General features: G+C 42.9%; 1 protein-coding gene across 2 annotated transcripts; it reads right to left on the bottom strand.

Annotated features, from left to right (window-relative positions):
- Positions 1–1,229: 1,229 nt before the first annotated feature.
- LOC122414162 (protein tipE-like) lies at positions 1,230–12,425 on the bottom strand. Of its 2 annotated transcripts, XM_043425101.1 has the most exons (5): positions 12,289–12,425; positions 4,258–6,101; positions 3,922–4,180; positions 3,642–3,809; positions 1,230–3,517 (listed from the first exon to the last, which is right to left on the bottom strand). In XM_043425101.1, exons 2-5 carry the CDS (start codon positions 4,595–4,597, stop codon positions 3,472–3,474), a joined length of 813 nt encoding a protein of 270 aa, XP_043281036.1. In that variant the 5' UTR covers positions 4,598–6,101; positions 12,289–12,425; the 3' UTR covers positions 1,230–3,471. The 2 variants fall into 2 exon arrangements, with proteins under 2 accessions (XP_043281036.1, XP_043281035.1); XM_043425100.1 differs by lacking the exons at positions 1,230–3,517; positions 3,642–3,809; positions 3,922–4,180; positions 12,289–12,425 and adding an exon at positions 6,372–8,336 and having other exon boundaries at positions 5,787–6,101.
- Positions 12,426–14,540: the final 2,115 nt, after the last annotated feature.

The raw sequence follows: 14,540 nt of genomic DNA on the forward strand, positions 1-14,540 counted from the left end.
ATCGGACGATTGGGAGCGTCGAATTTACCGACGTCGAGCATCATACCGATCGGATGCTATTTAAAATTCTTCATAAATATCCAAGGAAGGTCTGACTGGAAGCTTATATTTATCACGTTGAAACTAAATGTTTAGCGAGCAGTCGACAAAACTGAAGCAATTATGGCTTGTTTGGTTAACAGAAAAAATCGTGTTCGTATATTCAATCCAATTCGTACACTTTGCTTATTTACAATATATATTTTGCTTATGTTGGTTTTGTTGTTGTTTAATCGTAAGAGCGAATAATAATGAGATTAAATTCTGTATGTACAGGCCACCCTGAGGATAAACGAGTCATTCCTCTCTCGATTTTATCCTTCGTATATTACCTTCAGGCTTTTAATGCAACAAGCGGTGTGAAGATCAATTGCTTTTATTTATTTATTTTAACGATTTTCTATAGCGAGAGTAATGTTTCGAATTTGAAAAAATGAGGAAGCATATCCGATGCGATCGATAATGTCCTCGGATTAAAGTGTGAATAAAGCTTAATAGAGAGTGCGATTTTATGATGAGATCGAGGACTGTCACAGAGTTTTTGTCTTTCATTTTTTTATTCTTTTTTTTTTTTTTATTTTTTTTTCATTCATCTGCTCGATTGATAGATTTTTGTTTGATTTTCTATTAGATTACTAATGAATACTTTGGAAAAATTTTTATGTCGGCTGCTTTTTATTCGTTTTTCTCTTTCACAAGCAGGAGCTGTAGCGAACGTTCTACGCAAACGTGATATCGATGAAATTTTTGCGGAATTGTGAAAACCGTACTTGTTTCCTCGAAATATCGCTGGTGCCTTAACTCCGTTCCGAATTTCGTAAATTTTCCATTTTCTTCGTCGATCTTCAATCGACCTCAATATACTCATTGGCACTATTACAACTTGGCGATACAAACTATTGAATGATTCACTGGAATTACAATCTTTTTTTCAATTGTTACGCGATGATCATCCGTTCTTCGTGCTACTCCGACACAGACACATCTCTTTGTCGTCCGAAGTAAAAATCACTTTGGCGATAGAATCAAGCGAAAAGTGATAAATAAAATTAAATATTTCTTATGAATAGAGGAAATTCGATAGAACGGAGAAATCGATCTCTCAATCCGGCAATTTAGTAGAAAAAAAAGAGAGAGAGATAAATTCGTAATAAATTATTCAGTCAAAATGGTTGATGCATGTCCTTTGATTTTTTTTTTTTTTTTTTTTTTTTTATTTTTTACAAACGAAAATGCAGAGTTGAACTTTTGTGGCAGATCAGTGCGAATGTTTAAATCACAATATTCTCACACTTTGTATTCCTCAATTTTAAAACGGTGACAACTCATGATAATATTTTTCAATAATTTGAACATTTTTTCTCTATCAAATTTCGTACTCGATCATTCTACGAACGAAGAATAACGTTTTTTTTTGTTGTTTTTTTTTTTTTGTTTTTTCAAAATTTGTTGCTAAAGGATTTCGTTGAAGAAGCCAATTATATTCCTCATGTTTTCATCTCTCATCGCTCCTTTTTAACGTCTAATAATCTCGAGGTGCGTCCCAACGAGGACCACGAGCTCGTTCGTGCCCGCGTACAAAAATCGTAACAATTTAATAACATTTCTTTTTCTTTCGTCACTTAATACGTCCTTCTAATTCTCTCGATAACTTCAATAATATTCACAGGCAAAGAACTTATTTCTATACTTAAATTTCTAGGAATTTCGCGTGATTGGAGCTTTGGATTTTTTAAATATTTCTATATACAACGAAAAACGTTCTCGAAATAAAAAAAAAAAAACAAAAAAAAAGAGAGAGAGAGAGAGAGAAAGAATGAAACAGCCGAGATTTCTTCCAACTAAAGCGGAATTATTAGTAAGAAGATTTCGGTAGATTTTTCTATGGTTGATAATAATTTGAACCTATCGCACGTGACTTGAATTTACGAAATTTTTCTTTCTTCAGCTCCTACGGGCAGCTTTATACGGTTTTATTACTGAAGGGGTATGAAAAATTTTCTAGGATTAGCTGATGCATGAGAGGCCATAGAGCTTCTGTTTACAGTTTTATATAATTCTAATAAACAAGAAATAAATTATCTCGATATTACGGAAGGTGTGATTTATTTCTTTCGACGCGCAATATCACGCTCGTCAGTTGTTTTTGTTTTTTCATCTTTGTTTTTCATCGATTTTAAATCTCTCATGGAATACTGTTATCGAATGATCGTTTTTCGGAGTGTTTGAACTGTTTTTCTTCGTTTTTATATTTTTTGTTGTAAGGCGATGTAAAAGGCTCCGGCTTAACTTTACTGTCGTTTTTGCAATTTTTATATCTTACGTCAAAGAATCAACGAACCGTTTGGTGTTTGTTGATAAAACATTTCGAAAGTATGGAAGTCATTCGTTGACATTATTTGACTTAACAAAATAAATGAATGCATTGATAATAATCGATGAGTAATAAGTGAACGGACGAATCTCTCACAAATTGTAGGCCACGCAAAATTTTGGTTTAATTCTTATTTCTTCTTTTAAGTAGGTTCTTCTGCTTCGCTTTCACGTTTATTGTTTTATTTTTTTCGTTTTTTGGTTTTTAACTTGGTCTCAATTTAATGGCATTTTATTTCGTGTATGAAGCAATAAACAAATGAAATATTGCAAATACGATAAACGTCGGAATGATTGTACTCCGCCGAAACGATCTCGTACACGAATTACGAGGAAATTTCATTCTCGAGATTGGAAAAAAGTCATTTGCAGCAGTCCCGTGTAATTCTTGCATACATTCTCTCGTATTATAACAATTGCAACAATACCACGATATAATGAGCGTTTTCACTTTTGTTTTTTTTTTCTCGTTTGTTCTCTTTTTTAAATCATTTATTTTTCAATATATATACTTAATGGGACACTGTACACTTGAAACGAGTAGCGACGAGTGTTGGAGAAAAAAACCTCGAGTCTTTCGTCGTATTTTCATTTCTTTTCAAAATCGTATATTTTTAATGAGAGAATCTCGAAATTATCTCGTATCTTTATTTGGTTGTCTTCTCGTCACTGTCGTAATTAAATCTTTTGTTTTCTTTGCATTGCAAGAAGCTCTGTGCGTTTTTTTTTAATTATTTTTTTTTTTTTTTTCCTTAATTCGATGATGAATTAATTCGAAGAACAGATATCGCTCGTGGCTGCTAGATTATTTATTCCGTTTCGTCGTTATTTTTTTTTTTTTTTACTTTCCGTCACGCGATTTTTAACTGGGACGGAACGAGACGTCCAAGGCTCTGACGGAACTTCTCCCGGTTCGTGAATTTCGCCCCCGATTCGGCCCCCTCACGTATCGAAATTTAATCTTTTATCCCTCCTCCTTTATAATGCGAAGAAAGCCAAACGTCCTCGGCGAAACTTTCGGCGTCACTCCCGCGCAGGGGGGTGAGCCCTTGGCAACAATCAGTACTCCTCCTCGTCCTCCTCGAAATCGTCCTCTCCAAGAATACTGGAAACGAGGTAAAAAGGTTTTCTTTCACCGCGACAATATCGGAAGAGCGGGGAGTCTTGTTGTGCTCAAGGAAACCTGCGAAACTCTGAGGATTTCGCGAAACATAAAAAATCGAACTTACTCCTCCTTCCTCGCGTACTTGTCGATCAAATTTCTTCCTGGACCACCGCAACTCTTGTTCATCGGTGGACAGTACCAGTAACAGAGGACACCGAGTGATATGACGAAAAGTAATATGGGCGTGACGAGAGCCAGAATCAATTGTCGTAAATTTTCGTCCCAGGAATACCTGAATGAATGAGATTAAGAGAAAAATATGAATTCGACAATGAATTATTAGGAAGTGTCAGAAAGACAATGAAAATCGAAGCGAGAGGGAGGAATTCGGCTCGAGTTCGTACCTCGCGACAACCGTGTGTGGATAAGTTCTGCTGTAATAGCAAGGAAATATTTTTCCCATGTTATTGTAACCATATTTTTTAGCGAATACGGAACAATTGACTCTCGGTGGATAGCCGCAGCCTTCGGTGTTGACGAAAAACTTGGTATCGGCGACGTCCCACGCGACCGTATTCGGTGGTTTGGTAACGTACTCCTCGTAGGTCAATCTCGAGTAGTTGACCTTTATTTGATGGCAGCGAATCGCAGCGCTGGTGCATCCTGTAAAGAGAGAATGCAGGTGAAAAAGTCGTCTAAAGAGGGGGGAGGGTGAGAAAAAGAGTTGAAATTCTCCTCACCCTCTCTGCAGCTGGCCCACGAGCAGTTTTTCAGTCCTTCGACGTAGACGTGTTCGGTGACGACACAGGCGACCGAGTGTGGTGAAAAGTCCGCGAGTATGGTCGATATTGCAGGCTCAACGACGAACGGGATGAGGAACAAAAAGCCGAAAACGGCGAGTATGGCGGTAGTCCCGAGGCAGAGAGAAGTGTAAAATTTTGCTTTTTCGACGAGCGAAGCGACTTCGACGCCGGGTAAGACGCCAGCGGGTAAGCTGTCCCGCGGGTCACCAGCGGCGCTTCCAGCATCGGCGCCGTCCCCGACGATACTCGATTTACCGTCCTCTTCCTGCGCCCCCATTATCACTGTTGACTCGTCAGAATCAATGATTGAGCCAGTTTTCGGGTCTCGAAGACCCGACGATATGCGACGAATTTTGCCGGTTATGTTTTCAACCCCCTTAGCGACCCTCGCGCCCTTCACCCTTCAATCACGTGCGCTATTTACAGTATTCCAGAGATTTTTATCGGTTACTCTTTGTTTTTCCTTGTTTTTCTCACTTTTCGAGTTATCAGAAATGTGAGAACGAACACAAGAAATCGAGGGAAAATTGATGAAACGATAAATCCAAAGAAACAATCGACCGAGGTGCGAGGAATGAGGGAGAAAGAAAAATCTCTGATTCTCCACACGTTCTTCGAAGGGACAGTTGTATTTTTGCTGAATAGCTGCGAAAAAGTCACGTGTATTCTAGTGTTAAAAATTGGTAGCAAATTAATGAGCTCTCGATTCAAGCTGTTGTACTTCTTATTATCCTTATTATTTATTTATTTTTCATAATTATCTTACAATGTGAACGAAGCGATTCGCTAGACCGTATCTTCTTTTTTTTTGGGTTTATCTTTTATTTTCAATATCTATTTACGAATAATTGAACCTATCTAATGGCGGCAGCCAGTAGTCAAGGGGGCGATTGTAATAATGTGCGACGCGTATTTTAAATCCTTTTTTTTTAATTCTTTTTTATTCTTATTTACTTATCGCTTGGAACGATGAATGTGTAAATCGCGATGTAAACCCTTGGACGTTAATTTATAGTCTCTCGTTAATAACGAATGTATCTTTTCCGCCGTTTCCCGAGGGTCTTTCCCATACCCTCCCCGAAATCTTTGAATCCAACTTCCGCTCTCTTTTTTTTTTCTCGTAATCTCCAATACTTTTTTTTTTTTTTATTCTTATTGAAATTGTTTGTTTTTTTTTTCGCGAAATCGCACCCTTATTTTTATTCAACCCCTTTTACGTTACGCGGTGCAAGCTTTCGCAAGAACACTTTTGTGTATTCGCCTCGAGCAAAAAATCCTTCCTGCTTTCTTCTTCTGTTACTTTTGGACAATAGTTTATTATACTGTTTTTGTTTTGTCGTTTTATGTTAAATCTTGCGTGGGCAGTGCGAGTAGGAAAAATTCTTGCTTTAAAGTGTCGTTTTTGTTAGTTCGCTTAGTGAGTTTTTTCGTCATCCACAATTTCTCATGGATCTCATGTGTTTATGTTTTTTTTTTTTATTTTTTTTTTTTTTATTATTTTTAAAAAATTTTTTTATTCGTTTGGTTCCTTCTCGAATAATCTTCGCTCACTCCGTGACGAGTGCTGCGCTTTTTTTCTTTCTTTTCATTGATTGAGTGATATTTCGGTTTTGTTTATCTAGGAATGTGACGATTAGTAGCATTTGTGTGATCACGCGTTCCCCCCCTTCGCTTCTACGTTAAAACCCCCTCCCGCGACCCGTAGCTGAGCGCTTTTCAGTAGTGCCCGCGTAGGGAGAATATCGATTGGCGAGCAGGGCTCTCCTCCAGGAGGGGAATGCCTGAAAAAAAAAAAAAAACGCACGACGTGAAAATATGAAACTCGCTGCATGTATGTCTGAGAAGATTGAAACTATGGAACGAATAGTTTGAGAGTGAGACATTGGAGGAACGACGGAATCGATCGAAGGAATAATTATAATTTTAGTAGAAGATAAACGCAGTTGTATATAAGAAATGAGCATTTTCTCCAAACTCGCGAACGACTGACGACGCTAGAGCGTCTATTTTGGGGGGATAATCGTGCGAAAATGATATCGAGAATGTCTTACGTGACGGATCTCAGAGCGCCATAACGGAATCTCCCCCTCCAGCATCAGCGAGATTGCCTGAAGCGCTTTTTTCAATTTCGTTCAACGCCGATCCGGGCATGCCCTTGAACCTCATTTTGGCATCGTCCCCGACGACAACGGTGCGCTGACACAATATAAGGGTCAAGCAGCTAACGACGAATAAAACACTGGGCAATATGAGAGCAACGAGAAACTCTTTGTAGGTTGTTTCGAGATCAAACTTGGAAACGACGATGTTGGTTTTACCATCGGCGTAGTAGCACGGGAATCTTGCTCTGGCGTTGTGATCGGAGCCGTCTTTGCCGAACTCGTGTAAAAAGTCGCGACACTCGTCGCGCAGGGTGTTGACGCAACCTTCGAGATTAATGAGCAAACGACTCTCGTTGGCGATTATCAAGTCCTGCTCAGGTGGCGTCACCGTTCTCGTCTCGTCGAGAGGTTTCGTCGCGAATATATTCAAATACGATAGATAAGTGAAGTTAGTGAGATCGGTGAGCATGTCCTTCTCGAGGACGGAGCCGTTTATACAATCAACCGCTTCGACGCCGAGGCTCGAATTGTAAATACCGTAACACGAAGCCATCATAATGTCGCCACGACTTTCGTGCCAAATTTCTTTATTTTCCGTAACTTCGATGGCCCTTTCGCACTGGCTCAAATAAACCCTGTCACCGCTCAATAGTATTACATTTTTATTTCTCGTTGGTATGTCGACGCATCGACGATCGCAATTGTAGGGTGTCCGTATGCGTTCGCAGGTGCCACGATTACAACTGAACAGACCGTCTATGGCGATACACGTGATTTTTCCCCGTCTACCGGAGCACTTGAGCGGTGGATCGGTGTCGCGAAACATGCACTCAAACGCGTCGGTTATGTTGATGCATGTGCCGGCGGTACAATTGAAAGTGCCCGTTAAATTTCTGCACTCGTCGGCAATGCATTTTGACTTTTTCGCGTTCTCCTGATCGATACCGTAACACGTTTTGTTGGTCGTGTTGGTACAATTGCCGAGTAATATGGTCGAGCCGTTGTGCCGGAGGCTTACGTGTATCTGGGAGCATGGTCCCGACGTCTTGGACAAACACCATTCCCCGCAACTGCCCCACTCGCAATTGTCCGCGTTAACCGTTCTTATTGTCGTACACATTGCCGGAACTTCGGTAATTCCCGACTGAAACGCCCTCGTGCTGGGCATGTAAATCGCAACGGTCAAATAAACCAGCGCGACCGAGGACAATACGGCCGTCATCTGACAGACGCATATCGTCCCGCATATACGACCGTCCTGCGGTGGTATTACGAGATCCTCATCGGGTACTGGTTTCCCCATTTTATCCTCAATAAAGATATATTTATATGGTTTTCTTACCCGATTATTAAATGGCTACACTCTCTATCGAGTCTCTTACCCGAGAGACTCGACGACAAACGATATGGACGAAGCCAACGGTCGAGCGAATTCTTCTGATCTTTAAACTTTTTTTATTCCGATGGTACACACAACTTTCAAACTTCTCGATGACCAATTGTTAATCGTGATGCTCTTTACGAGCATCACGTATCTCTCTCGTAATATCTGTCGGCCGTAGGCATTACGCGCGCGCGCTCTGTCCTATCGTTACATTTTTGATGTTTAAGTCTTCCCGACGGAGAGCTTTACCTTTTCCAAGGGGAGCGTTTCGCTCTCGCTCTCTCCGGAGTCGCGTTTTTAAACAATCGGCTCGACTCCTCCCCGCGGCTTCTCACTGCTCTCCGTTCCGCTCCGCTTCGAACGAACGACCAAAATGATTTTCTTAGCAACGTGAAAACGTGCGAAAATAAATATAAAACAGCCAGCCCCGTGGTGTGTTCTCGCGAGGCAACACGAAAGCACACCAGCTCTCGCTGCGGGGACAGCCTCGATGCTGCGACGTTATTACGTGCGCGTCAGAAGGCCATCGCGGTGAAAAAGCACGGTGGGAAAATCCGCGGTTACACCATTGCGCATGAACGCCAAACCTGCACCCTACGGAACGTCGGCTCATGCTCCCTCCTCTCGCCCCCATCCTCCCCCGCACCATCCCCCATCTACCGATCGGACTCCGGATGCGCGCGATTCCTCGTACCAGATAACACCGTGTGCTAGAGGATCAATAAGCAAGGGGGTTCTCCTGCCGTAGCGCCCCAGCTACGCGCCACGAAACCCGACTCCTCGCGCCCTCTCCACCGCCACTTTTCGCTGTGCCGCAGTGACGTCATCAACACATTCTTGACGACACGTATTCTCCTGGATATATGTCTATACTGGGAGCCCCGTACTGCGAGAAGTGTGCGACTAGAAGATACGGGGAAGTGCATTGCACAAAAGTGCGTACGCAGGTGTTGAACGAGGAAAAACGAGAAAGAAAACCCGTCGATTGATTCACTGATGAAAACGGTCGGATTTACGATAATGAAATCTCCGTCAAAGCCCTTCCCGAGCCAGAGAATAGTTTTAACCTCGTGACGAAGCTTTTCGATACTAAATACGGGCTTCTCATTACGAAGTAACCGAAGATACTTCGTCGTGGCAAGGGGGAGGATGTGAGTTTAAGGAAATTAGCGGAGCCTGCTTCTGCTTCTTGTTCTCCTCGCTTCCTTGCAACGTAGCAGATTCGTCAGGCTCGAGGGATCTTAGTTGCTCGCGACAAAGCTCTTGGGAGCGGAACTCGAGCCAGAGTTTCCGAATGAAAAGGACATTCATTGATGAGCAAAGAGAAGGCCGAGTCGAGTTCTGCTTGTCCAGAGAAGCTTGTGTGGGAGGTGAAAAGTAGGTCGAAGGTCGCCCGCTGGCATGCTTCGCGTCTCTTTCCCTTTTGCTGGCTGCTCATACTCTCCTGCAATTTTTGTTATTAGCTCGCTGTTCGAGGAGCCGAGGATTGTTAGAATTCCCACGGGATTCCGACACTCGATACCCGCCCGCCATCGTTACAAAGTGTCTAACTGTGGAGCGTCATGTATCGATTCTCTTCTGGCTCCTTTACGGACGACATTCGATAAATAATCGGCCGTATCGGGCCACGGCTAGACGGGAAAGTCGATTCAACGAATGTCGAAGGTTCAGGTTTAATAGCAATGGCGATGGCTCGATTCGACGGTTTTTTAAGCGGACAATCGACTCGCGCGGTAATCAAACTCCCTTTCAGCCAATTAATCTAGATATGCATCTAGACAAGAAAAAGTCGGTCGACGCCTAACTCGAAGCACGTGAGTAGGAGGTCACCAGGTCGAAGCGAGGAATCCATTGACCCTAGTCATACGTGTGTTAGCGCGGAAGTTACAAATATGTGTTGGGGCGATTGTGGTTGAGTTCTGGTACAAGGGGAGCGAACGATCCACCTGGTTGGGTGAGCGGGTTGTAGGTCATGCGTCCACTTTAACCCACTTTTGCTCTGGCTCAGCCTGACCATGTTTCCCGTAATCTACACACCTCCGTTATCACCATTTTTTACTGGCATTGGAAGAAAGTCGCAGTCTCCGCTCGATGGATATTGAGGAACGAAAGAAAATAGTATTAGACTGATCGAAAAAGGAGGAAGAATTTTTACAGACTCTGTGTACCATCGATAACTAACTGAAGGATAAAACCTGTGGGTTGGGACGTCTGATTGATGCGAAAACGATCTTGGCCAATTGCCATTCACCAGTCTCAGACGCTCCAGCGACTGGGATTGAGACGAGTTGGAAATAAAAAATGCCGACCCGCCTAACTTTCCTTCTTAAATTTTCCACATTCAAGCAACATTTTTTCCAACGATACGAACCTGTGCTTTCTTATACACGATTTTGATACTTTTCCCGAGCGTATCGCTGTCACAAATGATAAGTTGTGCAATGCGGTTAATTCGACACACTTGGAACGAACTTAGCGCGATTTAACGTTCGTAATGCAGGTCATGGGATGAAAGGATGTTTGGTGGTGGGAAAAAAATATTACGAGGGCTCTCGTAATGCTGGCCGATGGCAAGGTTCGTTTCTGCACGAAACGTTGTTTTATCGAACGCAAACTACCAGGCCAAGAGAGAAAGAAAGAAAGAGTGACGACTGGGTTAGACGGCTTGGCGCCGGGGCTATGCGGTACTCGCTTAACCTATATATGTTTCCGTGGAATACGCGTGTCGCGTGCCGTTTATGCATCGCAGTAATACACGGGATACTCCATAATCGTTAAGTGCGACTGTATATTTTTTTCTATGAAGAAAACGTGGCCGTTTCGAACGAGCTGGTTGAGCTGATCCAGGGCGCGACGCAGTCCATTATTGAATGGCTGAATTTCAATTCAGCCATTTGTTCATTTGATCGATTAAAATGGTGATACTGGGAAAAGAAATTTCTTTGAATCAACACAAAAACGTTTCCCCAGCCTCAAATGACTTACGAATAAAGTGGAAGTTCGTTTCCCACGAAAAAAAATTCTATCCCAACACCTTTGTCGCCTCGGCCAGTAAATATTTGACGCCGCTCGACGATCGATTTTCTCACACGAGCTGAATGGCACTTAGAACTGTGCAAATTGTCGAATCATTCGATAAACATTGCGTGGTTAAGGAATATGAAAATGTTGATTCAGCCGCCCCAACGAAATATTCGATCATGTGTCGTACTGTGCTGAACGATATCCAGTTCACAGGATAATCCTCCAGATAATTGCATTCGTTCGAATTTACACGTTATTTGTACGAGCCGAGTATGACTGGCATTGCGATTGCAAGTCTTCGGTATTTGGATCTTTGCATGACAACGTCATTGTCTGGTGTGAGAGCTTCGAACGTGAAGCTCATCTTGTATCATCATCATTCGAAACCTCATTCGTTTGCTACACAAGTTACGGGACTTACGCTCATATTCGTAAGGTTTCCTCGTGATAAGTTCGAGACACAGTTTCGAACACAATTTAGAGGGGGGCGGGGGGGTACGAATGACGAATAAATTGGATACGTGAACAACGACGGAATATAATCAGAGACAAAAGCTCGAGGTGAAAGCACATCGTCGAATTCATTCGTTTTGTGGGGCTTTTCTTCAACAAAGTTGGTACTTGAAAAGCCGATTATTATCAACAGTCTCCAACAGCATTTTTTCCTCCTCCCTGCGAGAAGCTAACAGCTATTCCACGCGCGATTAGCCAACGTCGAAACGAGAGCGATTCGTGTCCTCGAGAGAATCACCACGTGACAAAACACCGTGGTGGATGGTCTATAGAAACGCGATGGTCGTGAAGTCTTGGCTAGGGGCTTAGGAGGCTTGTGTGTGCATAAGAGCACTCCGATGTAATCGATGAGCTTCCGGTCACTACCACTTGATTTCCACGCGCTCCAATAACTGCGATACTCATTTCACGGGAGCGATCTAACGCGGCTTAAATTCGTACGATTCGTGGGGAAAAGCCTCGGTACTTTGGACCTTTCGATTCCCGTGCTTTCGCGGATAAAAAATATATCGGAAGTGATCGACTGCAACGCGTTCTTTGTGCAGATTCATATACGGATTCGGGCGTGCTGGTACCACGTGGAAAAATAAACATAAAAATCCATCGCGCTTTCACGTTTATCATCGCCTCGTGAATCTTTTAGCATGAGGAGTAATAATTAGTGAAAATTCTCATGTCACATATCTCACAGGATCAAAGCATAGTGTTTACGTGCTGCGGGTACTGCAACTGTCGCAAGCTCTCTCTCTCTCTCTCTCTCTCTCTCTCTCTCCCTCTTCTATTCACATCACACCGGGTTCGCTGGCTATGAATGATTCGCGAAACATCACGAAATTTACGAGTCACATCACCAATAACAAAATCCTCAACGATTCTCCGTTCCTCCGGATTCCCCAATCGCTCAATCGCTATGTGACGGGGCTTGAAAAAAATGATTTTACTTACCAAATTCAAGGAGCGTGACACGAGAATGTTTCGTACGTTAAAAGCTCACTATTCCCGCACGTAAAAGCCTCCTTCGGAGGGAAACAAATATGGCGGTTGCGATGAAGCTGCGGAAGCTCCACCTCGAGTTTGCCGTATCGCACTATTAAATCAATACCACATAGTATGTGGTACCGTCGCTCTCTCGTACCAACTCCACGATTTCTCTCATCACCTTTCTCTTGAAGCCCCCCACCCATCGACACCACTACCACCACCACCGCCACTGTTCCAGCCGCCTCATTTGACGCATGACCATTTTTTATTTTATCCTATTTTTCAGCTCTTTCTACTTTTCCCTCCTGATTATCCACACGGGCATCTCGCGTTGTGCCTCGTGCCAGAATCAAAGTTGCCCAGATTCGAAGAACCAATGGAAAAGAAAAATGGAACAAAAAGTCGGGCAGGAGCGCCAAAACCGACGGATTTTAAACTTCAGGCGCAACGAGTCAAAAAAAAACAAACTCCTGGAACGGCTGGCCAGTTACCGATTTTACTACTGCGCCAGGTGCTCGCTCGACACGCTGGCGCATGCCGTTGGAAAACTGGCATTTATAAATACCCCGTCAGCCCACGAGTCGTTCGAAACTTTGTCCGATCATCGTTCCACTCCATCATCGTGTCAAAATCAATGCGACCACAAATTTATAAACACCAACATTATTCAGATGAAATGAAGAATCTTTCATCGATTATTTCTCCCGGTTTTTTGTTCCTTTCAATTTTCTTTATTTCACCGCAAAACCACGGGATTATTCAGAGAATGAGCATTAGCTGACGATGGATAAATGGGGTACACTCGAAAGCCTGTGAATATGCAGTGGCTATAATATGATACGAGCATGTTTATCAAACTGGATGGAATCCGATACAAGCTGTTGTATCCTTGTACACAAGCATGGGAAAGCGGTACGTGTGGGAAGGCGTACCGAATGGTGTGTGATAGTGACAACGACAGGTAAAAGCCACAGGAACATTCTCGATGCGATAAATATAACATCTCGTCGACGCGAACACTGACAAATTGCCAATATTGTTGGGAGAAGGCACGTGTCGATAAATCCTTGAAAAATCGTCGTCTTTTCTTCTCGTAATGAAAATTTGCACTCGCCAGTCATTCTCGTTTTGCGAAATAAAAGCGAGGCTGCAAGAGAGATTGCTCGGCGATCCATGTGTTCAATTAACGTGTTTGTCTCGAGGATTCTAATTATCTTCGTAGATCGGGAGAAATCTGTAAAGCAATTAGCTGAATATTCTTGGAGCCAAGTTTGTAAATAGTAAGAAAATGGATGGGGCGAGAAGGAAGGGAAAAGATGGAAGAAATTTCAGGAATTAACTGATCTATTAAATAGTGAGGAACACTTGAAATTAGCAACGAGAGAAAAGCGATAAACAGATAAAGAAGAATGTAAGCAATGTAATTTGCATGCGTCGCACGGATATCGCTAATCCTTAAACTCTTGACGAGGGGACTCTAACAGTGTAAAAGCCTGGAGTGCATCTCATGCACAAGGTACGAAGCCGTTTGGCCCACATTTGCTTCCAAACTGAGCCTGGCGCACGGCCAAAATATCCTCGTTTCTGTCGTGTGCCTGCCCCCCGGCAGGGCGTCTGGAACTTTACCAGAAAATTGTTAAGGTCAACCTCTCGATTCGGCACTCCTGAAGAAGTGTCGTCGAGGGCTTACGTAGCCTATTCAACTACTCGTATCGAAAATTCCTTGAGTGACAATTGCCAAAACAAAAGATACGCTCGGGGAGAGAGGGGCGAGTCGTTGAGGGGGGCAAAAAATCATCGATCGAGTTTCCGTTTCGAAAACTCTTGTTAACACTTTCATCCTGTTCCACTGAAAACCGTTCTCGTTCCAATTCGAGAATTCGTACCAATAATTCACAATTTCGTGGACAAAATTTTTAAAAAATCTTGCTTATACCGATTCTTCGATGCAAATGGTACAAAACTTCCCAATTTTTTTCTTCCTCCAACGTTATCTTCAGGAATTCGTCGATACACGCATACAAGTCCGATTTTTTCTTCATTACGTGTGATAAAACAATGCATACATAAGTGTGCGATCGGGGGTTCTATGTTCGTTAGAGCAACAAACCGGAGGCACTCTATGCCCGGGTTGAGGGTCCTCGACTTTGAATACGCCAAAGCCCAAGGAGCTCGAGGTGTCGAGGAGGTTCGTTATAACGTTGTCGGTCTCCCAT

The sequence above is a fragment of the Venturia canescens genome, chromosome 7 (genome assembly GCF_019457755.1).
Source record: "Venturia canescens isolate UGA chromosome 7, ASM1945775v1, whole genome shotgun sequence".
Taxonomy (NCBI): domain Eukaryota; kingdom Metazoa; phylum Arthropoda; class Insecta; order Hymenoptera; family Ichneumonidae; genus Venturia; species Venturia canescens.